This window comes from Mustelus asterias, chromosome 6 (genome assembly GCF_964213995.1).
Source record: "Mustelus asterias chromosome 6, sMusAst1.hap1.1, whole genome shotgun sequence".
Taxonomy (NCBI): Eukaryota; Metazoa; Chordata; class Chondrichthyes; order Carcharhiniformes; family Triakidae; genus Mustelus; species Mustelus asterias.
In genome coordinates this window covers 42,238,904-42,264,797 of record NC_135806.1, presented here as the reverse complement: position 1 = coordinate 42,264,797, position 25,894 = coordinate 42,238,904, and the positions used below count along the sequence as shown (strand labels likewise).

Below are 25,894 nucleotides of genomic sequence, written 5' to 3'. Positions count from 1 at the left end.
TCCCTGATTTTAATCACTCCATCACCAGCGGCCATGTCTCCAGCTGCCCAAGCTCCCTAAATCTATCTCTCACTTGCTCCCCCCCTCCTTTAAGCCCCTGCTTAAAATCTACCACTTTGTGTAAAGTGACCACAAACTGCCATAACATCACATGGCTCAATTTCAAATTTTGTTTGATAACACTCCAGTGAAGTACTATTTCCATATTTTACAACATTAAAGGTGCTATAGAAATGAAAGTTGTTGTTATAAATGCCTTCATTGCAACTTAAGACACAAGGACAGAATTATTAAAAATGTAAATGTTTTATTTATTTTTTAAATGTAGTACACTTTTGAACATTCCAATAAGTATTAGCCTTGAAGCAGTTTAGCTATTGTAATAACTTAACCAGCCTCTCAAAGCTCATTACTGGACTAACCTCATTAAAAAAATAGTTTTTCGTTTCTATGGCTTGAATATGCTGACAGTTTTCCCTCCGAAATTAACTTATAGTAACAACTTAAACATACTAAAAATAATTTCATATCTGTGATAATTCCTATGTGACTTAAAAAAATACTTCATCAAAAAACTTCTAGAACTACAAGTGGACCTGTGTACAGCATACTGCACCTACCCCACAATACAGGCAGCAAACAGCCACTGCATACTAACACAGTGGCTGGCCATAAAGGCACATTAGTTTGATTAGGGCAGTGGGGAGCCAGGGTCAACAATCAGCACTAGGTGGGATGACAGTATTACAAAACTTGCAATGGTGGCATTTTAAAATCCAAATTGGGAAAGCAATGAATTCTTTAATCTTAGTGTTTTTGGCTCACAAAATGAACACTATTGTTGCCAGGGATGCAGAATCCCTTCCCCTTATCACAGAGGCTGATGATAGTAAAGGAAAGCAAACATTCTAACCATAGCCCATTGCTCTTCCAAAAACATGGACAGTTTCCAGAGAAATCCATAATCTATGTGCTTCACCCAGCACAATTATGCACTTTTCCTATGTTGTTTGTTAAATCTTACACTGGAGAGTCCCATGTTCTATTGTAGCAACACACCTTACCTTGAGAAGAGAAGAGAATCGGGAAGCAAGGTGGATCAGTAAATCAACTTCTCTTCTCTGGTCTCCTTTTAGGACTGAGCACCGCTTTAACAGCAACTTAACAAATTCATGCATATTTTAACAGATCTATTAGACCCATGTGGAGGGGACGGGGGAAAGGAGAATGCCTTTGCAAGCTTTCATCAATAACAAACATTGAATACAGAAAAATATAATGCAGCAGCTCAAATTGAAAATAAGACCACAATAATCTTAAGTGTTCTGTTAATTTGCATATGACAGCAGAAATCAACAATATGAAGGAAAATATGTTAATAAGTGCAGACCTAGTGGATAATTTCATCTTGTGCATTGTGTTTCTCCCAGTTTAAGAGTCAATTTATGAAGTCATTTCTGCTCTAAGGTTGTTGTCTGGTGAAAAGGACTCTGCAGCATATCCACATGGGGGCTAGTAAGAAGGGACTTGAAGGACGGAAGTGGACTGATCACCTTATCATTGTGCCTTCCTAAAGCAGTGGAGACGGTTGTGTATATAGGTGGGATGACAGTATTACAATCAACAGGAACAGTGCAGAGCACATGTGACATGCTTGGCACAGTATCAGGGATTGCTATAGCAGTTGTGAAAGAGGGTATCGTAGAGGGCACTAAGCCACCCAACCGAACATCAGATTGAGTTATGTCCAGGAAGCTGCTGTTCCCCATGACCAAGTGATCATTTTCCATCTCTCGAGGTAGAAAGTCCTTCAGAAGCTTTGGGGAGGCATGCTCCTTGTCGATCTGCACTCGGATCTCCTCTTTATGAACTGTTCTAATGTGTTTCTTCAGGTTACTGGGATGACGGCAGCGCTTTCCACATACCTAGTATAAAACCAGAATATTGCAGGTGAATACAAAATTACTGTTGGGGAGGGCACAAGCATGGCGGGGTGGAGGGGGGGCACAAGGACAAGGGCAGCAGATGCATGGGAACACCACCATCTGCAAGTTCCCCTCCCAACCACACTCCATCCTGACTGGAGCTCTATCACTGTTACTTCTTCATTATCAGGGCAAATTCTGGAACTTCCTCTTTGAAAGCACTGTGGATATATCTACATTACCTGGCTGCTGTGGTTCAAGAAGGTGACTTACCACCACCTTCTCAAGTGGAATTATCGATGGGCAATAAATGCTGGTCTAGCCAATGACGCTCACATCACATAAATGAATAAAGAAAAGCAGCAAGAGACATGATTTTGTCCATAAAAAGGAGAGAAAAGTCCATCAATCCCTGGAATAATTACTCTATTTTCTAACCAATTATGTACCACTGATGTGTTTTCACCGTTGTCTGGTGAAAAGGACTCTGCAGCATATCCACATGGGGGCTAGTAAGAAGGGACTTGAAGGACGGAAGTGGACTGATCACCTTATCATTGTGCCTTCCTAAAGCAGCGGAGACGGTTGTGTATATAGGTGGGATGACAGTATTACAATCAACAGGAACAGTGCAGAGCACATGTGACATGCTTGGCACAGTATCAGGGATTGCTATGGCAGTTGTGAAAGAGGGTATCGTAGAGGGGACTAAGTTTGTGCACATCACATTCCCACAGATAGCAGTGGAGTGAATGACTAGACAATCATTTTGATGATGTTAGTTGAAAGATAAATGTTGGTCAGGACACAGAGAACTTCCTTTTCCTCTTTGACAAAGTACCATGGGATCTTTTACATCCATCTAATCAGGTAAATGGGTCCTAAGTTTATCATATTCAAATGATAGTGCAGCACTCCCTCAGTAGTGCATTTAAATTGCATCTCAGATTGTGTGCTCAAGTCTCAAGTGGGGCTTGAACTCACAACCTTGGGACTCAGTATTCCCATTCAGCCAAGGCGAAGATCAACTTTGTTTAATGTATTGGGTAAGTTTACCTATTTACAAAGCATTCTGTTTTGATTTAAAACCAACATATGCCAGACATTTCACTGTTGTATAAAACTATCACCAGAATTCACAGGAGTTGTCCAAGAAGGCCTTGCAACTTGAGCACAGTTCCTGACTGGCTATGTTTATCTTAATTCTCACCATAACACCAACTAAATTAAATTACTTTCACTACTTGTAATTCTCTTGCTGGTAGGTGTATAGGGTTTATTTTACCCCAATTTGGACAATGTTTGTCACAATAATGAAAGCCATGGTCACCAGCATATTCCTACAATATAATGACCAGCGATCTCAAATGCACGGGAACAATGAGTTTAAATCTCAGAGAGCTTCCCACCTCAATACAAAATATGTAAAGAACAATAAAGGCTATCAGGACAGCCACAGTCATCAGATCAAATATAACTGGGTCAAATCAAAGCAGGTGTCATCACAACCCATGGAAATCAGTTTAGACTGTTCAGCAATAAAAAGGATTCACGCCACATCAAACTTTCTCCAGTCAAAGTGAAGACCCACCAACCATTCAATGGTCAGCTGGGGACAGGTAAAGTTTTTTCTGTTTTTCCTTCACTGCAGCCATATTTTAATTAGCTTTGTTTTAATTTTTTGGGAGATTTCATCCAGGTCAGAGGCATGTTATTCAGAGTGGCAGTCTAATGGGGAGACAAGAGTGTGGGGGTAAGAAAGAAGAGTTGGAGGCGGTCAGAACTCCTGAAATTGACTGCTATCCAGTTCTGCCCCTTATTGACCCCAAGTATTTTTCTGTTTTTTGCCTCTCCACGATAATACCCGACTGCAACGGATACTAAATGTTGAGTCACGATGCTTCAGCTATCACGGGAATGGGTGTCTAGATGGACTAGCTGGACTTTCCTCCCTTTCGTTTTTGTATGTTTGATTGTGTTAGTCTTGCTTAGTGTTGAGTAAAGCCCAACATTGTTGTGATATGTGCAAAGCCCCATACAGTTTGTATAAATGTCATCAATATATATAATCACCATCCCTCATCATTTTGTGCTGACATTAAACCTACAGTATTGCTACTAAGGAAGACAGACCTTTTGTCACCAAATTTAAACACTGTGGATGCAATAAGAGAAGAAACTTGAGAAATGCAGGTTACATTTTAGAATTCCCATCTACATGATTCCTCTAAAAATGTGATGATCTGATCTAGAAACTGCTGAGCTATACAGACCAGCAGGGCCCTGACTCCTGGCTGGTCCCAAATGTATTCACTGATTTTTGGGGAACATGGGGGCCAGAAACAATGATTTTTCACTTCTGGGAAGATGAGTTCAAGTTCACTATAGATCAAAAGTTTCCTCAAGTCTGAATACAATGCAACTGGTACAGTCTCAATCCAATTTAAATTGGACATGGACCTACAATACAAAAATGTCACCAATTCAGCTCTAATTGATAACTTCAGTCAGACACAGGACATAGGCCAACAGTTATGAAAACAAAACATACTTCAGAAATAAGGAGTAGTCTGAGAAAGGGTCCAAGCAGCAGTCGAATTAATTTAATCTGGATCCAGCCATGTTCTACCTGATGAGGGAGGGTCTAATGAGAGTATTTGTTATGCATACAACCCAATCTGCTCTAGAAAAGGGTGAATAATCAGCACGTTTACACACCCACCTGCAAGATCAGCTTTACATAAATCGTACCTACAATAAACCATCCCCTTTACACAAACCACATCTACAATAAACCATCATCTTTACACAAACCATCACCTACAATAAACTGTCACCTTGACACAACCCCTACAATAAACCATCCCCTTTACACAAACTGTACCTGCGATAAACCATCCCCTTTACATGAACATTCACCTACAATAAATCATCTGCTTTACACAAACCCCATCTACAATAAACCATCCCCTTTACACAAACTGTACCTGTGATAAACCATCCCCTTTACACAAACCACACCTACAATAAACCGTCACCTTTACACCAATGTTCACCAACAATGAACCATCAGTTTGACACAAGCCACACCTACAATGAACCATCAACTTCACACAAACTGTACCTGCAATAAGCCATCTCCTTTACACAAACCATCACCTACAATAAACCATCACCTTTACACAAACCACACTAAAATAAACCATCCCCTTTACACAAACCCCACCTACAATAACCATCAACTTGACACAAACCACACCTGCAATAAATCATCCCCTTCACACAAACAGCACCTACAATAAATCATCACCTTTACACCAACGTTCACCTAAAATAAACCATCACCATTATAGAGTTGTATGGTTTCAAAAAGTCCTTACTCGGCACTGATAAGGCAGCTCCCCTGTGTGGGTCCACGTGTGTCTCTTCAACTCAGACAAACGATAAAATGCCTGCAGACAAAACTTGCACTGGAACTTCTTAATGCCACTGTGAAGCAATGGGGGAGGAAAGAAATGTTAGCAAGAATGAAGTAATCCAACTTTCTTTGGCATAAAAAATTCACAGGTCCAAAATAACCCCAACGCAGAAGAGGAACTGATGTATGCCATTCAGCCCTTTGAACTTGTTTGCTCATTCTAATAGATCATGGTTGATGGGTATTGCAATTCCACTTACCTTCCTTTGAGCATACTCTTTGAGAACCTTATCTTAAAAATATTTATTAATCTCTCAGTATTGAATATTCCAGGAGACAGAGAGTGTGATAAACATTAGTTGAAGGGAGGTTGTCACACCACAGGTTCAGACAGGTAGATGGGTGACTGCCAGGAGAGGCAGGCAGGTGGTGCAGGAGTCTCCTGTGTCTATTCAAACAGGTTTATCATTTTGGATGCTGTTGAGGGAGATAGCCTGTCAGGGGGAGATACCAGCAGTAGCCAGGCCTGTGACATCACAGCTGGTTCTGCTGTGGGAAAGGGTCAGGCAAAGAACAAGTGAGCAGAAGTAATAGGGGACTCGCTTGTTAGAGGCACAGACAGGCGTTTCTGTGGCCGCAATCGAGACTCCAGGATGGTGTGTTGCCTCCCTGGTGCCAGGGTCAAGGACGTCTCTGAGCAATTGCAGGACATTCTTAAGGGGGAGGGTGAGCAGCCAGAGGTCATTGTACATATTGGAACCAACGACATAGGTGGGAAAAGGGATGAGGTCCTGAAAAGTGAATATAGAGAGTTAGGCAGAAGGCTAACGTGCAGGACCTCGAAGGTAGTAATTTCAGGACTACTACTGGTACCACGTGCTAATGAGTGTAGGAATAGGAGGATTAGGCAGATGAATGCCTGGCTTGAGAGCTGGTGCAGGGGGCAGGGATTTAGATTTTTGGAACATTGGGATTTTTTCCTGGGGAAGGGCTGATCTGTTCAAGAGGGATGGGTTACATTTGAACTGGAGGGGGACTAACATCCTGGCGGGGAGACTTGCTAGAGCCACTCGGGAGGGTTTAAACTAATTTGGCAGGGGGGTGGGATCCAAAGCAGTAGGGGGACAGAAGAGATGTTTGAGGACAGCACGGAAGTTAAAGAGAGCACATTAATTAGTAAAGGCAGTGTCAGTAATCCTAGTACCAGACAGAAGCAAAACAGAGAGCAAGGGAAGTCCAAATTAAACTGCATTTATTTCAATGCAAGAGGCCTGATGGGCAAGGTAGATGAACTCAGGGCATTGATGGGTACGTGGGACTGGGATATTATAGCAATTACTGAAACATGGCTAAGGGAGGGACAGGACTGGCAGTTTAATGTTCCAGGGTACAGATGCTATAGGAAAGATAGAACAGGAGGTAAGAGAGGAGGGGGAGTTGCACTTTTGATTAGGGAAAGCATCACGGCTGTACTGAGAGGGGATATATCCGAGGGTTCGGCCACTGAGTCTATATGGGTAGAACTGAGAAATAAGAAGGGGAGATCACTTTGATAGGGTTGTACTATAGGCCCCCAAATAGTCAGCGGGAAATTGAGGAGCAAATATGTAAGGAGATTACAGATAGCTCCAAGAAAAATAGGGTGGTAATAGTCGGAGATTTTAATTTTCCCAACATTGACTGGGACAGCCATAGTATTAGAGGGTTGGATGGAGGGAAATTTGTTGAGTGTATTCAGGAGGAATTTCTCATTCAGTATGTGGATGGCCCGACTAGAGAGGGGGCAAAACTTGACCTCCTCTTGGGAAATGAGGAAGGGCAGGTGACAGAAATATTAGTGAGGGATCACTTTGGGACCAGTGACCATAATTCTATTAGTTTTAAGATAGCTATGGAGAATGATAGGTCTGTCCCAAAAATTAATATTCTAAATTGGGGCAAGGCCAATTTTGATGGTATCAGGCAGGAACTTTCAAAAGTTAATTGGGGGAGTCTGTGGGAAGGAAAAGAGATGTCTGGTAAGTGGCATGCTTTCAAAAGTGTGTTAACCAGGGTTCAGGGTAAACACATGCCTCTTAGAGTGAAGGGCAGAAGTCAGGAACCCTGGATGATTCAGGATATTGAAGCCCTGGTCAAGAAGCAGAAAGAGGCACATGACGTGCATAGGCAGCTGGGATCAAGTTAATCTCTTGAAGAGTATAGGGGGTGTAGGAGTAGAGTTAAGAGAGAAATCAGGAGGGCAAAAAGGGGACACGAAATTTTTTTGGCAGATAAGGCAAAGGAGAATCCAAAGAGCTTCTACAAATACATAAAGGGCAAAAGAGTAACAAGGGAGAGAGTAGGGCCTCTTAAGGATCAACAAGGTCATCTATGTGCGGATCCACAAGAGATGGATGAGATCCTAAATGAATATTTCTCATCAGTATTGAGAAAAACATGGATGTTAGGGAACTTGGGGAATCAAATATTGATGTCTTGAGGAGTGTACATATTTCAGAGAAGGAGGTGCTGGAAGTCTTAAAGCGCATCAAGGTAGATAAATCTGCAGGACCTGATGAGGTATATCCCAGGACGTTGTGGGAGGCTAGGGAGGAAATTGCGGGTCCCCTAGCCGAGATATTTGATTCATTGATAGTCACGGGTGAGGTACCTGAAGATTGGAGAGTGGCAAATGTTGTGCCTTTGTTTAAAAAGGGCTGCAGGGAAAAGCCTGGGAACTACAGGCCAGTCAGCCTCACATCTGTGGTGGGTAAATTGTTGGAAGGTATTTTGAGAGACAGGATCTACAGGCATTTAGAGATGCAAGGACTGATTAGGGACAGTCAGCATGGCTTTGTGAGTGGAAAATCATGTCTCACAAATTTAATTGAGTTTTTTGAAGGGGTAACCAAGAAGGTTGATGAGGGCAGTGCAGTTGATGTTGTCTACATGGACTTTAGCAAGGCCTTTGGCAAGGTACCGCATGGTAGGTTGTTGCATAAAGTTAAATCTCACGGGATCCAGGGTGAGGTATCTAAATAGATACAAAATTGGCTCCTTGACAGAAGCCAGAGGGTGGTTGTAGAGAGATGTTTTTCAAACTGGAGGCCTGTGACCAGCGGTGTGCCTCAGGGATCAGTGCTGGGCCCACTGTTATTTGTCACTTATATTAATGATTTGGATGAGAATAGAGGGGGCATGCTTAGTAAGTTTGCAGATGACACCAAGATTGGTGGCATAGTGGACAGTGAAGAAAGTTATCTCCAATTGCAACGGGATCTTGATCAATTGGGCCAGTGGGCTGACGAATGGCAGGTAGAGTTTAATTTAGACAAATGCGAGGTGATGCATTTTGGTAGATTGAACCAGGGCAGGACTTACTCAGTTAATGGTAGGGCGTTGGGGAGTGTTACAGAACAAAGAGATCCAGGTGTACATGTTCATAGCTCCTTGAAAGTGGAGTCACAGGTGGACAGAGTGGTGAAGAAGGCATTTGGCATGCTTGGTTTCATCAGTCAGAACATTGAATACAGGAGTTGGAACGTCTTGTTGAAGTTGAAAAAGACATTGGTCAGGCCACACTTACCAATTGTGTGCAATTCTGGTCACCCTATTATAGAAAGGATATTATTAAACTAGAAAGAGTGCAGAAAAGATTTACTAGGATGCTACTGGGACTTGATGGATTGAGTTATAAGGAGAGGCTGAATAGACTGGGACTTTTTTCTCTGGAGCGTAGGAGGCTGAGGGGTGACCTTATAGAGGTCTATAAAATAATGAGGGGCATAGACAAGGTAGATAGTCAATATATTTTCCCAAAGGTAGGGAAGTCTAAAACTAGAGGGCATAGATTTAAGGTGAGAGGGGAGAGTGTCCAGAGGGGCAATTTTTTCACACAGAGGGTGGTGAGTGTCTGGAACAAGCTGCCAGAGGTAGTAGTAGAGGCGGGTTCAATTTTATCTTTTAAAAAGCATTTAGATAGTTACATGGGTACGATGGGTATAGAGGGATATGGGCCAAATCTGGGCACTTGGGATTAGCTTAGGGTTTTTTTTTTTAAAAATAAGGGCGGCATGGACAAGTTGGGCCGAAGGGCCTGTTTCCATACTGTAAACCTCTATGACTCCTAATTGGCCTTGTTCTCATCTTAAAAGATTTTGCCATCTTGTTCTTGATTCCCCGGCAAAGGAAATAGTTTCTTCATATATACCCTTTGAAATCATTACAATTTTTCAGATGCCGATTAGATAAACCCTCAATCTTCTAAACCCTTCAAGGGAAAAAATCCCAGGTTTATGCAACCTACCATTTTAGTTATCAGCTGTGGCTCACTGATAGAAATCTCACTCCCAAGAAAGAATGCTGTGGGTTCAAGTCTCAAGACCTATACGTGAACACAAAATCTAGAATGATGCTATGCTGCAGTACTGAAGGTGTGCTGCACTGGGGCTTTATTTTGGCTGAGACCAAATCCCTGTCTGCTCCCTCAGGTGGACATAAAGATCCCATGGCATTATTTGGAAGAAAACCAGGGAGCTCCCTCCACCCCCAGTACAATTAAAACAGATTATCTGGCCATTTATCAATGCATTTTGAGAGATTGTACTCTACTCAAATTCCTACAACAGTGACTAAACTTCAAAAGTACTTAACTTGCTGTCGTATATTTTGGGACATTCGGATCCTCTAAAAATGTCAGTTTTCTTTCAACTTCATTGGAGTTCATCAAACCTAAAGGCAACTGCAAGTTACCCACTGCCCACAACCCAGGAACCCCACTTATTTGACTCTTTACCTGCAGAAAATCTTGTGGCTCTTGTAGTGTTTCACAGCTTGACCACAGAATTCACACAGTTGCACCAGGGGTGGTTTGCCCTTTGATGCTTCTATATGTTTCACACGGATGTGTTGGGTTAGATCATCTGAAATGTATTTTAAACTCTTGTTAATGAAGTGCAGTGGTGGCCATTTAGATTTCAATACAATCAGTACAGTGTGAATACACAAAAACACAGGAACTTCAAAATCAATTGCTGCCATCTTTTGCACACTCTGTGCACAGCACCAAACATCTCGCAGCCAAAGCTTGCAGGGGTGTTACTTCAAGGACACCAGCAGCACTCCATTAGCTCACACAAGTGGCCACTTATTCCCCAGTGACTTCAAACAGCGAACAGTGGCACATTATTCAGCCAGGGAAAGGATCATCACAGTAGAGGCTTACCCTGTCTTCACAAACATCCACACAGGCTAATTTTCTTTTTAATTAATTGTGAGAATGTGGGGACTACTGGCAAGGCCAGAATTTATTTTCTACCCTAGTTAGTTTTGATGCATTTGAGTGGCTTGCTAGGTCATTTCAGTCGGCAGTTTAACAGAAGCAGAAGGAGCAACCAGGAGTAAGAACATTGTTTACTTTCTCCTCTTCCTGGCCCAGCAGCATTGAGACCAATTACCTGAGTCAACAAAGAACTGAACAGGGCCTTATCAATATTTCACTGGCTGTAGCCTTGACCCACTGAGCCAGTGGAGGGAGACAAAAACAACATGCAACATCCATTTTAGAAACTTTTAACCATCAAAAAAAAATTATTTTGCATGTTTAACATTTTGTATTAAGTTGTCTAATATATAGGAATTTGATGAATATTTATGCAGGGCTTTCCAGATTGAAAAATGTTAAAATATGATTTATCATAAATCATAAACTCAGAACATGAACACAATGTGAGGGCCAATATGCAGCTTTATATGATGCTCATGTTTGTGAAGCCCTTTTTAGCAACACAACCCAATTCAAAAATTATTGCACTGTGGACTCAAACCATTTCCGTTTCCCATTTTATAAAATGGAATCACAACAATCATTGGAAAATAGTTTCACAAAATGTTAAGAGAAAGAAACAACAGATTTCTGACACGGAGGTGATCTTTTAAATTCCAGGGAAGTGTAGAAATCTGACCCTATGATAAAAGAAAAGGCCAGAGTCAGCAGTCATCAGTTGGCACAGGATAATTTATGGCGTAGGTGGTGAAATGTTTAGCTCCTACACCAACGTTGAAACCATTCAAATAATTGCATATCATGGTTCTTCAAGGCCATTGATGTCAGCTTAGGGTCAGTGGCAGCACTCTCAGCTCCAAGACAGGGAGCACATACCAGGATCTTGACACCACGCCACCCCCATCCCACCCGCCCCCCCCCCCCCAAAGTTTTCCAAGCTTCTACCACCCTTTGCATGAAGGAAGGTTTTCTAACTTCACTTCTGGCTCTAATTTTTAGGCTGCATCACTAGTCCTAAACTCCCCACCAGTGAAATTCGTTTCTCTAAATTCTCCATCAGTTTCCTTCAAGAATTTGAAAAAGTAAATCAAATCAGACCTTGATCTTCTACATTCCAGGAAATACAACGGGTTTGTATAATTTTTCCTCATAATTTAATCTTTGAAGTCATGGTATCATTCTGGTAAATCCAAAGTGTGATGTCCGGAATGTGGTCAAACCAGGCCTTTGTATACCTGTAACATAACTTCTACCCTCATCTTGTGTGAGTGTTCTCGGAAGGCCACCATTCTATTCACCTTTCTTATTATTTTCTGCACCACTCCATTACATTTTAATGACTGGTGTACATGAATACCCAAGTCTCTTCGAACGCCCACTGTTCCAGCTTTTCACCATTTAGAAAGTCACCTCTTCTATCCTTTCTAAGTCCAAAGTGAATGACCCCACACTTTGTCCATATTAAAATTCATTTGCCACAACTTAGCTTTCAATATTGCTTGTAAATCTGTTGGATTTTAAGTACAAGCATACCGGCCCATATTCCAATGTCGTATTGCACAGGCCGGTTTTAAGACCTTTTGAGTCTTGAATTACGTACAAAAGGTTTTATAGCACAGTGCTAGCAAAAATCAAATGCAAAAAGGGAAGGTGTAAAATTCAGCTTACACAATGGCATAAAACAATTGGGAGCAAACCAGGTGTCAGCCGCTACAAGGCCTTCATACAGAAGTAGGGATATAGCCAAATGAATTCAGTCAATCATGACTGTAGGGAGGTATCCCAATGAAACAACATTGAGAATTTCCTCTAATACCAGAGCCACATGCTGCTGAGGAACTGAAGGTCTTCAAGTCTCAAACCAGAGTCTGTGTGGAACAGTGGCGAGGGAAGGTGTAGCAAAACGAAAGAGACACCTATTGTACAATCTGTTCAATCTTCTTTACCACTGAAGTTAGTAGAAAATAAATGCAGGCCAACAATCAATGGACAATCTATAACAGTGAATTTTATCTCTCAAGGCATTTACATGGATTTTCACCACTGTGATGTTCTGAGCTGTGAAATATAATTGTAAGACCACCAAGTTAAAGTTAAAGTTTATTTATTTGTTACAAGTAGGCTTACATTAACACTGCAATGTAGTTACTGTGAAAATCCCCTATTCGCCACACTCCGGCGCCTGTTCGGGTACATTGAGGGAGGATTTAGTATGGCCAATGCTTCTAACCAACACGTCTTTCAGAATGTGGGAGGAAACCGGAGCACCCAGAGGAAACCCATGCAGACACGGGGAGAACGTGCAGACTCCGCGCAGACAGTGACCCAAGCTGGGAATTGAACCCGGGTCCCTGGCGCTGTGAGGCAGCAGTGCTCACCACAGATGATCATACAACACATTAACCTGAAAATAATCAAGCTGCTGGCTATTCGTACTTACTTTTCACCTTGTATGCCTTGTCACACAGACTGCACTGATGGGGCCTGGCATCTCCATGGTACGCCACATGGTCACGCAGCTTCTCCATAGATTTGAGTTGCTTCCCACATTGATCGCACTGATATAACTTCTTGCTGTGATGAGTTTTCTGGTGCTGGCTTAGCTGGCAGCTAGAGAAACAGTCACGTCTAATTAGCCACTTCATTAACCCCTAGTAGGTGGTTTGAAAATCACAAAGGTACAACAGCTGAACGGAACCAAGTTTTCTCTGCTCGGTATGGGGAAATGGTGACATACTGACAGTGTCGCTGGACTAGCAATGCAGAAACCTAGACTAATGTTCTGGGAATACAGGTTGAAATCCCACAATAGCAGCTGGTATAATTTAAATTCAATAAATTGAAAAGTCTGGAATTGAAAGCTGGTTTCAGTAATGGTAACCTTAAAACTATCAATTGTCATAACTCAGCTGATTCACCAATACATTGGGGAAGGAAATCTGCCGTCCTTACCTGATCCGGCCAACATGTGACTCCAGACCCACAGCAATGTGGTTGAGTCAACTGCTCTCAAAAAGGGCAATTCAGGATGGGCAACAAATGTTGGCCTTGTCAGCGACAGCCAAATCCCTTGAATGAATTTTTAAAAAGTACTAAAAAGCATATCAGTGCCAACAAACTGCCCCTGCCTTGACCCAATGTTATAGTTAGTGGTTCTTGGACAAATCATGTGGCAGGTTACCAGAAGTCTGCTGGAAAATTTACATCCTTCTATCCTTTAAGGGCCTTTAAAAAGTCCCCCAATTTACTTTCCTATTCATCTTTTTTCTCACATTATTTCCCCATTGTTCCACCTATTTATCTTGCATTAGTCAAATAAAAAGTCCAACAATATTGAAACTCACTATTCCACATTTCTTATTGAAGCTTTATCTGTATACCGTTCCAAAATTACTTTTTACCCAAGGACTTGCGTTTATAGAGCAATTTTAACATAGAAATATGTAGGTCAGTAATGTTGGGCATGGTGGATGGATGGGACTTGGCGCTGGATAAATATAAGCAGCTGAACTTCGGATAAACAGAAGTTTACATCAGGTGGAGAATCAGAGGCTGTTCCAGAAAACATTGGAATGCAATTGTAAGAATAGTTACAGCACAGGAGGAACTCATTCATCCAACACGTCCATACCAGCTCTCTGGAAGAACTCAGCGAGTCCCACTCCCACACCTTTACCCTGTAGAGCCAGCAATTCCTTTTTTTTTCAGGTAGTCATTCAATCGTCAAGTCAGAAGATGGCAGAGGCATGGACGAGGGGCAGGGGCCAAGGTGAGTGATGCCACAGAGATGGAAGTAAACAATCCCTTTGATTGTTGAAGTCAGCATGGTGTGTGGCTTGGAGTTGAACTTGCAGGTGGTGGTGTTCCCAGGTATCCCTTCTAATTGATAAGAGTTTGCAGCTTCATAAGGAGTCTTGATGAGTTGCAGCAGTGCATCCAGTAGTGGTACACACTGTTGCCACTGAGTCAGTGGTGGAGGGAATGAACTTTGGAGATGGTAGATGGGGTACCAATCAAGTGGACCATTTTGTCCTGGATGGTATTAAGCCTCTTGAGTATTGTTGGAGCTGTACTCATCCAGGCAAGTGGAGAGTATTCCATCACACTCCCAGTTTGTGATTGTCGATGGTGGGCATAAGAACATAAGAATTAGGAGCAGGAGTAGGCCATTTGGCCCCTGGGACCTGCTCCGCCATTCAATAAGATCATGGCTGATCTTTTTGTGGACTCAGCTCCACTTACCCACCCACTCACCATAGCCCTTAATTCCCTTACTATTCAAAAATGTATCTATCCTTGCCTTAAAAACATTCAATGAGGTAGCCTCAACTGCTTCACTGGGCAGGGAATGCCACAGATTCACAACCCTGCACAAGAAGTTCCTCCTCAACTCAGTCCTAAATCTGCTCCCCCTTAATTTTGAGGCTATGCCCCCTAGTTCTAGTTTCACCTGCCAGTGGAAACAACTTCCCTGCTTCTATTTTATCTATTCCCTTCATAATCTTATATGTTTCTATAAGATCTCCCCTAATTCTTCTGAATTCCAATGAATATAGCCCCAGTCTACTCAGTCTCTCCTCATAAGCCAACCCTCTCAACTCCAGAATCAACCTAGTGAATCTTCTCTGCACCCCTCCAGTGCCAGTATATCCTTTCTAAAGGAAGGAGACCAAAACTGTTTACAGTACTCTAGGTGTGGCCTCACCAGCACCTTATACAGCTGCAACATAACCTCGCTGTTTTTAAATTCAATCCCTGGAGCAATGAAGGACAAAATTCCATTTGCCTTCTTAATTACCTGCTGCAGCTGCAAACCAACTTTTTGTGATTCATACACAAGGACACCCAGGTCCCTCTGCACAGCAACATGCTGCAATTTTTTACCATTTAAATAATAGTCCATTTGCTGTTATTTCCTACAAAATGGATGACCTCACATTTACCAACATTGTACTCCATCTGCCAGACCCTCACCCACTCACTTAGACTATCTATATCTCTTTGCAGATTTTCAGTGTCCTCTGCACGTTTTGCTCTACCACTCATCTTAGTGTCATCTGTGAATTTTGACACACTACACTTGGTCCCCAACTCCAAATCATCTATGTAAATTGTAGACAATTGCAGTCCCAACACTGATCCTTGAGGCACACCACTAATCACTGATTGCCAACCAGAAAAACACCCATTTACCCCCACTCTTTGCTTTCTGTTAGTTAACCAATCTTCTATCCATGCTGATACATTACCGTAACACCGTGCACCTTTATCTTATGCAGCAGCCTTTGGTGCGGCACCTTGTCAAATGCCTTCTGGAAATCCAGATGCACCACATCCACAGGTTCCCCCATTGTCCACTGCACATGTAATGTTCTCAAAGAATTTCACAAAATTAGTCAAATATGACCTGTCCTTCATGAACCCATGCTGTGTCTTTCCAGTGGGACAATTTATATCCAGATGTCTCGCTATTTCTTCCTTGATGATAGATTCAAGCATTTTCCCTACTACAGAAGTTAAGCTAACCGGCCTATAGTTACCTGCCTTTTCTCTACCTCCTTTTTTAAACAGTGGCATCACATTTGCTGTTTTCCAATCTGTAGGAACCACCCCAGAGTCCAGCTAATTTTGGTAAATTACCACTAGAGCATTTGCTATTTCCCCCACCATCTCTTTTAGTACCCTGGAATGCATTCCATCAGGGCCAGGAGACTTGTCTACCTTTAGCCCCATTAGCTTGCCCAACACTTTGAGGTGTCCGGTGCTGAGTTACTCACCACAGAATTCCCAGCCTCTGGCCTGCTCTTGTAGCCACAGTTGCTCCAGTTCAGTTCCTGATCAATGTTAACCCCCCGCAGGATGTTGACAGTGGGGGATTCAGCAATGGCAATGCCACTGAATGTCAAGAGGAGATGGTTAGATTCTCTCTTGTTGGAGATGATCATTGCTTTGCACTTGTATGCTGTGAATGTTATTTGCCACTTATCAGCCCAAACATGAATACAGTCCAGGTATTGCTGCATATGCTGTTTCAGTATCTGAGGAGTTGCAAATGGTGCTGAACAGTAAGTGAACATGCCCATTTCTAACTTTATGATGGAAGGAATGTCATTGATGAAATTGCTGAAGATGGTTGAGCCGAGGACACTACCCTGAGGAATTCCTGCATTGATAACCTGGGACTGAGATATTTGACCTCCAACAACCATCTTTTTTTGTGTTGGATGTGACTCCAACCAGTGGAGAATTTTCCCCCTAATTCTCATTGACTCCAGTTTTGTTAGGGTTTTTTGATGTTACTCTCAATCAAATACCGCCTTAATGTCAAGGGCAGTCATTCTTACCTCATTAATTGAGTTTAGCTCATTTATCCATGTTTAGTTATAATGGGGTCAGGAGCTGAGTGGTCCTACTGAAACACAAACTGAGCATCAGTGAGCAGATCCTGCTGAGTAAGTGCCGCTTGATATCATTATGACAATCCCTTCCATTACTTTGCTGATGATCGAGAGTAAACTGATGGGGCAGTAATTGGTCCGATTGGATTTGTCCTGCTTTTTATGGACAGGACAAAGCTGGGCAATTTTCCACATTGCCGGGTACATGCCGGTATTTAACTGCACTGGAACAGCTTAGCTTGGGGCCCTGGCTAGTTCTGGAGCACATATCTTCAGTACTATTGTCTTCAGGAATATTGTGCCTTCAGCCATTTTTTTTATATTGCATGGAGTGAAGTGAATTGAATTGATTGAAAACTGGCAACTATGATGCTGGGAACCTCCGAAGGAGACCTAGATGTATCATGTACTTGCCACTTCTGGCAGAAGATGGCTGAAAATGCTTTAGCATTGATCTCTCCCATCAGTGAGAAAGGAGGCATTTGTGGAGCCTCTTGCTGTTGTCAGTTGTTTAATTGTCCACCACCATTCACAACTGGATGTGGCAGGAGTGCAGAGCTTAGATCCGATCCATGTGGGATCATTTAGCTCTGTCTATTACTTGCTGTTTCTGTTGTTTGGCATCACCAGGTTGACATCTCAATTTTAGATATGCCTGATGCTGCTCCTGGAATGCCCTCCTACACTCTTCATTGAGCCAGGGTTGATCCCTAGGCTTAATGGTAATGGTAGAGTGGGGAATATGCTGGGCCAAGAGATTACAGATTGTGGTTGAGTACAATTCTGCTATTGCTGATGGCTCAGTCTTGGGTCACTAGATCTGTTTGAAATCTATCCCATTTAGCATGGGTAATGCTTCACACTCAATGTAGGGTATTCTCAATGTGAAGACAGGTCTTTATCTTCACAAGGACTATGCAATGGTCACACCTACCGATTCTGTAGACTGGCGAGTTCGAGGACAAGTAGGTTTCTCCCTCATTAGTTTCTTCACCACCTGCCCCAATCTAGCAGCCATGCCCTTAGGACTTGGCCAGTTTGGCCAATAATGGTACCACTGAGCCACTCTCAGTGATGAACATTGAAGTCTCCATCCAGGGGGGGCATTCAGTGCTTCCTTCAAGTGATATTTAACAGAGTACTGATTCATTAGCTGAGGTATTAGGTAGTAATCAGCAGAAGGTTCCTTGACAATGTTTGACCTGGGGTGCCATGAGAATTCACAGTGTCCAGAGTCAATGTTGAGGAATTCCAGAGCAATTCCCTCCTGACTGTATTCCACTATGCTGCCCGCCACCTCTGCTGGGTCTGTTTTACCGGTGGGACAGGACATACCCAGAGGTGGTGATGTCTGGGACATTATATGCAAGGTATGATTCAGTGAGTATGACAATGTCAGGCTGTTGTTTGACTAGTCAGTGACACAGCTTTCCCAATTTTGGCACAAGCCCCCAGACTTTGCAAGGTCTGGATTTACCGCGGTCATTTCTGGTGTCTAGGTGGAAACCAAGCAGTTAGTCCAATTTCATTCCTTTTAGTAGACTTTGTAGTGGTTTTATCCCAGTGACTGACTTACTCAGCCATTTCAGTTAAGAATGAACGACATTGCTGTGGGTCTGGAGTCACAGGTAGGCCAGATCAGGTAAACCCAACAGATTTCCTTCCCTAAGTTAGTGAACCAGATGGGGCCCATGGTCACTATTACTGAGACTAGCTTTAGATCCCAAATTTTTTATTAATTGAATTTAAATTGCAACAGTTGCCATGGTAGGATTTGAACCTATGTCCTCAGAGTATTAACCTGGGCCTTCTGGATTACTAGTCTAGTGGTATAACCTCTATACCACCACCTCCCCACTGTAGCTTCTCCAAGAATGAGGCTAGACAAGCAGGTTTGACAATCCAGAGACAGTGGAGCTGAAAGTAAGAGAGAGGGTGGGATGTTCCAGCATCCCTTCTGTGTGTTTTCTGGCGGCTGAGGCAGCTTGCCATTGGCTGCCAACAGATAGGATCTTCCGGTTCTACCAATATCTACGCCATTTAGCATAGCTCACCCGCCCCGTTGCAGGGGTTGCCTTGGGTGGGATGAGAAGATCCTGCCAGCAGCCCGGAAAATCCTATTCAGGGTTTGGTGCTGTCAGCATACATGTGGAATCACACCATCATCAAATGCTGTCATGAGGTAGCATATGGATGAGGAAGAGGAGGAATATTCCCAAGGTGACAACATAGGTATGTGAAGAGAAACCATTGCTGAAAAGCCACTGTAAAATCAAGCGCCAACAATCCTATTGAACTGGACCATAAAGAGATGATACTGCACAAGGGTGGTTTAGCCAACTGTGAGAAGTTCAGTTGCAGAGAATTTGATGAGGATGTAAAATACAACATTTTTACAGAGGAACTTCTTCATAGCTTGGGCCGTTTTAATGCTGTGGGATAGATATTAACCTGTCTGCAGAGATTGACATGTGTGTCTGTCTGCATATATCTGCACGTACCCCTGTGCCGGATTTCCCTTCCCCTTTTCTATAAGAGAACACAGGGCTCACAAGGACAAACTCAAGATCCAGATGAGAATTACACAGCAAACTTGAGGTACACTAAAATAGCTAGCAAAAGCTATCAAGGTAATGTAGTGAGTATGTTATTGGACTAATAAACACAAGTCCAAACTCCATCATGGCAGATTGGGAAGCTGAAAATCATGTTTTTTTTTAAATTTGTAAATAAAAGGCTGATATCTGTATAAGTGACCAAGATGATGTTGGATTGTCATAAAAACCCATCTGTTTCACTAATTTAGGGAAGGAAACCTTGTTTCCTAACCCAGTCTGGCTTCCAATTGACACTAACCCCGCACCAACATGGTTGACCCTTAATTGTCCTTTAAAGTCACTCAATTGTAACAAGCTACTTCAAGGTGACCCACCTGGAAAAAATGCCAGTGATGCCTACATTTTAACATGAACTTAAAAGAATACTAACTGGCTGCACATCTGATCAATATTGGGAGCACTAGGTAGAATGCTGTGTTAACCCAGGATTCGGTACAGGTAGTAACTCACCTGTAACTGAATAATTTCTCACAAACATCACACCTGAAGGACTCCTCACCAGTGGAAACCTGATGGGAAAGGTAGCGTGTGTACACCAGCAGCTTCTTACAGCCTTCACATCTCACTCGTTTCCTTTCCAGAATGTCACCTCCATCGCCTGAAAGGCCCCCGGTTATTAATGCAGAATCCTTCCTTGGTTTCCTCCTTGATCTTTTTGGCCTGCTACAATGTGTCGCTAGCGAGCATTCCACATTCAAAGATGGCAAAACATTGTTGCTATTTCTGGTACTATTGTCTCTCTCCTCCAAAGGGATATTCACTATTTCAGGCACAGCAGGAACATTAGTCCATTGACATGGAACCTTACAATTTTCTGATTTGGCAACAGTCTCTTGCTTCTCCTTCCTCCCATTCACATGAATTAGTCTGGTCTTTGGATGCCGAGATTTTCTGCTAGAAGCAATTGCCCTAGCTAACCTGGCAGTCTGCAGTCGAGTTTTGATTTTGGCCAGGCATGCACTGTGCACCTTTCTGCTAACGACTAATTCATTGTTCACATCAGCCTTACACTGTGGGCTCATCACCTGTACAGAATTATCCTCCTTCATTCTCTTAAGCAACTCCAGATCTTCTAAATCTAATTTCACCTCTTGTTTTTTTACAAGAACATTCTTTACCTTACAGACCTCTTCGCCTGATCTTTGGCCATTGCCATTTATTCCACTGTTCTCCATGTGAAATTTTACTGGTACACAAACATTCAGACTCTGAGCAGCTGACAGGAAGTCTTTCATGTGACAACCTGGGACCTGAGACGTATAAAAAAATTCTAACAGATGGCTAAAGCCCTCCAAGCTAACCATATCCAGAACAACTGTGCACTCCTGATTATTCTTGCTCAGGGTTGCGTAGAAGTAGCTGCTGCATGCAGACAGGATGTTCTTGTGAGCATAAAAAGTCTTTCCTTCTACGACAACTGCAATATCACAAAACAAACCCATAGCTCGCTGTTCATATAGTTTCTGAAGAACTGCTTTACAGTGACTGTAACAACTCTTAATGCAGGAAGGATTATCCATTTTTTCCAAAAGATTCAATGGATTTGCACTTGTGTCAAGACTTAAAATGAAACACCAAAGTTAGATCGAAGGTTATCCTCAAATCAAGCACCATGCATGCTTTAAAAAGTCTTAGGTTTGTAGTAATCCATGGTCCAATACGTTCCTTAAAGAAAGCTGCTTGTCCTCAACCTGTGTGCTGAAAATAAACCATTGAAAGTGGTCACTAAAATTTTAAGTAGGAGTTATTACTTTAAATTCAATAGAAGAGATACTTGACTTCTTTACAGTTTTACGTTTGCACCTACCCACAACAACTACTTGCATTCATGTAGAACTTTTAACATTGTAGTCACAAGAATCTTCATAGGAGTGGTATCAAATAAAATTTGACACTGAGCCACATAAGGAGATATTAGGCCAGATGACCAAAAGCCGGTCACAAATATAGCTTTTAAGAATAATGAGACTGAAAGGTTTAACAAGGGATTTTCAGACCTCGAGCCATGGAAGCTGACGGGTGGCCACTAATAGTGGAGCTGTTTAAAGAGTTTGGCAATGCTGCAATGGTGGAAATAGACAGTCTTAATGATGGTGCGGATATGTGGGTGGAAGGTCATCTCAGGATTAAATATGACACCAAGGTTGCAAGCAATCTTGATCGGTCTCACTGACAGCTGCCAAGGAGAAGCATGGAATCAAAGGCAAAGAAACAGGGTTTGTCACAGGACAAAAAATAATGACTTTCGTCTTTCCATTATGTTGTCAGAGGAAATTTCTGTTCATCTAGTACTGGATGAACAACAAGCAATCTGACAATTTATATAGACAATGGAATGGTCAAGAGGTGGTGGAAGTAGAACTGGGTGTGGTCAGCACAGAAAACATATGGAAATTAACTGTGTTTTGGATGATGTCATCAAGAGGCAGCAGCAAATGAGAAATAGGAAGGGGCAAAGATAGATAGATCGATTGGGCAGGGGGACACTGGAGATTATGGTACAGGTAGATAAACCATTGCAGATGATTCTGTCATGGACGTGCAGCCCAGGTTTATGAAATAATTCATACAGTAAAATCCAGTCTCATATTTCATTTTCAAATCTAAAAGACATTGGATCATGCAAGTTTCAGACTTTAACAATTCCTCTGCAGTTGAGCAAAATATTTCAATAACCTAGTCAATTACTCTCTATAATTAATACAGGTGTACATGCATCCTAACCCCTCACGCTCCTCTAAGATACTTTAAGTTCCCTCACGGAAATTAAATTCCCTCATTTCAAAATGACTTATTTTGGCATATTTCACTTATTTCAGTGGGTTTTCGCAGTGTCTCAATTTATTTGGTTCTGATCCGCAGCTAATTCCTCACGTTTCCCTTGACGTTGACAGTCACTCTGTGAGGAAGGACAGAAATTAACGTATCTAAAGCTGCAGTCACACAGCCAGCTCAGGGCTGAATTCATTCAGATGTGCGTCTGCCAGAGAGTGGCAGCAAAATTGCAGGGAGCGAGGCTGTGCTGTCTCCGGGTTACCCAAGAGTCCAGCGACCTCGGGTACACATTTGCTTCGGCTTCCCCTTGAGCTGAGCACCGTGAGCGGTGCCAGGGAGAGCAGTGACATCCCCCCAACCCCGCGGGCGGCGACACTGCCGCAGGGCACAGAAAACTCACTGCTCCTCTGGGGGCGGCCTGGCTGCGGCCTTCGCTCCCCCGCCCAAACACGCGAGAGGTAGAGCTCTAAAGAAGTCACCCTCACGCCGGGCCTCCTCCGCCACCCTCATCCCGGACTCACATCCTTAGCATCCGCTCGCCGCCACCTCCTCGGTTGGACCCTCCGGCCGCCAACTCTGACCTCCAACCCCCCGGCTTCGCGGAGCCAGGCGGTCCTCGGAGAGGACAGGAGGTGGTTGCTAGGTGACTGGTTCCTTAGAGACCATTTCACAGACCTCAGTGGGGCTGAGGAGATGGGACCTGGTTCAACCCAGACATCTTACTGGCAGCCTCAGCCATCTTTCAAGTGGAGTAGAGTAACATGAAGTCCGGCTGGATGGAGTCCTGCCAGACAAGAGTATTTACTCTGAGGGAGTTTGGTGAGTGAAGGGATTTGTCACAGGCAGGGAAGAGGAGCTGTTCTGGTCTTTTACAGAACAAGGACTAGTCTGAGAGAGGGAGTGAAGACAGCGAGACCTCAGAGCTGAAATTCAGAGGCATTATAAACAGGTAGGAGATTGGTTGGTGAGGTTTAAGGTTTATTTTTTCTCTTAATTTGAGCAGTAGTTGAAGTTAGGACTGGGAAAGTATTTGCACTGGATTACATTTACAGTTTAGCTAGATAAACTACTTGATGGCAACACAAATCATAATTGAACATAGACTTTAATTAAATAAAATAAAGCTAGTCTAATATAGGACTTTCCAAACTTTTCCAGCTGTGCAATCCTTTTGACCTCCCAACTGAAGGAAACCCTGAGAAACATCCTTATATTGAATTTAAACCACAAAAAATTATTGTGGTGTAATAGGGGCCAACATATAAAAGCAAACTTAAAAGATGTTTTTATGTCTTATGTGTATACAGTTATAATTTTAAAAAAGTTATTCAACAAATACTTCAAATCTTTGCCATTTTCTATGGGAGCACCCACTGTCACACATGCCCTCACCCACTCTCACCCTCACCGATTCACCAACACCCTCACCTCGGCACCCCACACCCCATTCCTCTTGGGAGGCCCCTCTGCCCTGGCTGCTCTCGGGTCCCTTGATTTTCCATTATTTCTGGGCAGTTTTTAGTATTTTCCTCCATGAAGACAGACACAAAGTATTTGTTTAGTTTTTCTGCCAGTTCCATATTCCCATTATAAATTCTCCTGACTCCACTTGTAATGAACTCACATTTGCTCTTGCTAATCTTTTTCTTTTTACTGACCTGTAAAAGCTTTAACAGTTATTTATGCTTCTAGCTAGTTTATTTTCCTATTCGATTTTCCCTTGCTTAATCTTTTCTTTGGTCCTACTTTGCAGAATTTAAAAATGCACCCAATTCTCAGGCTTGTCTGTTTTGGCAACTTTATATGCCTCTTCCTTTGATATAATACAATCCTTGATTTCTGAAACAATTTTCTTTCTGGGTTTTTTGCACATTCAAGGAATATATTTTTGTAGTAAACAATATATTGATTCTTTAAAAGTTAATTATTGCCTTTCTTCTGTCATAGCCTCTAACAGTTTCCAAATCTCCCATAGCCAATTTACCCCTCATACTTTCCGAGTTTCCTTCGGTTAGACCTAAGTTTCTGATTGAACTATCACTTTAAAACTTAATGTAAAATGCTATCATTTAATGGTCACTTTTTACTAAAGGCGCCTTCACACGAAGATTATTAATGCTAGATCCAAAATAGCACATTCCTTGTTGTTTTCTATAAGTACTTCTCCTGCATACATTCCATGACTTCGCTCTCCACAATATTAATGCTAATTAAGTTTACCCAGTCTATATGTAGATTGAAATCCCCCATTATTACTGTATTACCTTGCTACATGGGCCTCTAGTTTTCTGATTTATATTGTGTTTCCATTACCACTGCTGTTTGGTGGCCAATAAACAACTCTCACTAATGTTTTCTGCCCCTTGCTGTTTCTTCATTCCACCCAAACTAATTCTACGTCTTGATTGTTAGAACTAGGATCATCTCTCACTAATTAACAGAGCTACTCCACCATTTTTTTCTAGTTTCCTATCCTTCCCAAATGTCACGAACCCTTGGATATTCAGAAACCAGCTTTGGTTTATTTGCAGCCACATCTCTGTATTGGCCATCAGGTCATGCATATGAATTTCTATCTGAGCTGACAAATCATCTTTCCCTTCTGCCATACTCTGATTATCATTACCTGTAGGGAGAGAAAACAGAGTTAATGTTTCAAGTCCATTTGGCTCTTCTTCAAAACTAAAGAGAGGGAGAATGAGTTAGATATTAAACTGTAGCTGTGGGAGATTGCAACAAGATGTAGTAACCGTAAGAACAAAAGACAGATGGACTGGTGTGGGAGGGAGAAGGATGGGAGGGTTATTGCACTGAGAGAATAAATGTATGGGTTTTTTTAAAGTTTAAGATGGAGGACAAAGGTCTCAGTCTAATGTTGTTGAACTCAATGTTGAGTCCTGAGGATTGTAACATGCCCGACCAGGGTGCATTAGGTTTCACTGGAGCATTGCAGAAACCCAAGGATGGACATGTGGGCATGAGAGCGAGGTGCTGAGTTAAAATGGCATGCAACAAGAAGGCAGGGGTCATGCTTGTGGACTGGGCAAAGGTGTTCCACAAAGTGATCACCCAGTTTATGTTTAGTCTCCCCTATGTAGAAGAGACAGCACAGGGAGCAGCGAATACAATAGACCAAATTGAAGGAAGTTCAAGTGAAATGCTGCTTTAACTGAAAGGAGTGTTTGGAGCCATTTGTCCTTCCCATCATGATTCATGGCTAAAGGGATCAAGGGATATGGGGGGAAGACGGGATCGGGACATTGAATTTGATGATCAGCCATGAATGGCAGAGCAGGCTGGAAGGGCTGAATGGCCTGCTCCTGCTTCTATTTTCTATGTTTCTATGTGAGGAGGAAGGAGATAAAGGGGCAGGTGTTGCACCCTCTGCAATTGCAAGGGAAAGTGCTATGGGAAGGGAATGAAGGGTTTGTGGGTGATGGAGGAGTGAATCAGGGTGAATTGGAAGAATGGTCCCTGTGGAATGCTGACAAGTGGGG

The 25,894-nt window shown here is 42.5% G+C and overlaps 1 protein-coding gene across 2 annotated transcripts; it reads right to left on the bottom strand.

Moving 5' to 3' along the window:
* Window positions 1–292: 292 nt before the first annotated feature.
* On the bottom strand, window positions 293–22,990 carry LOC144494831 (uncharacterized). Of its 2 annotated transcripts, none has more exons than XM_078214231.1 (6): window positions 22,919–22,990; window positions 20,073–21,320; window positions 13,047–13,216; window positions 10,118–10,244; window positions 5,306–5,414; window positions 293–1,925 (listed from the first exon to the last, which is right to left on the bottom strand). In XM_078214231.1, exons 2-6 carry the CDS (start codon window positions 21,140–21,142, stop codon window positions 1,452–1,454), a joined length of 1,950 nt encoding a protein of 649 aa, XP_078070357.1. In that variant the 5' UTR covers window positions 21,143–21,320; window positions 22,919–22,990; the 3' UTR covers window positions 293–1,451. The 2 variants fall into 2 exon arrangements, with proteins under 2 accessions (XP_078070357.1, XP_078070358.1); XM_078214232.1 differs by having other exon boundaries at window positions 20,073–21,313; window positions 22,919–22,978.
* Between the last annotated feature and the right edge of the window lie 2,904 nt (window positions 22,991–25,894).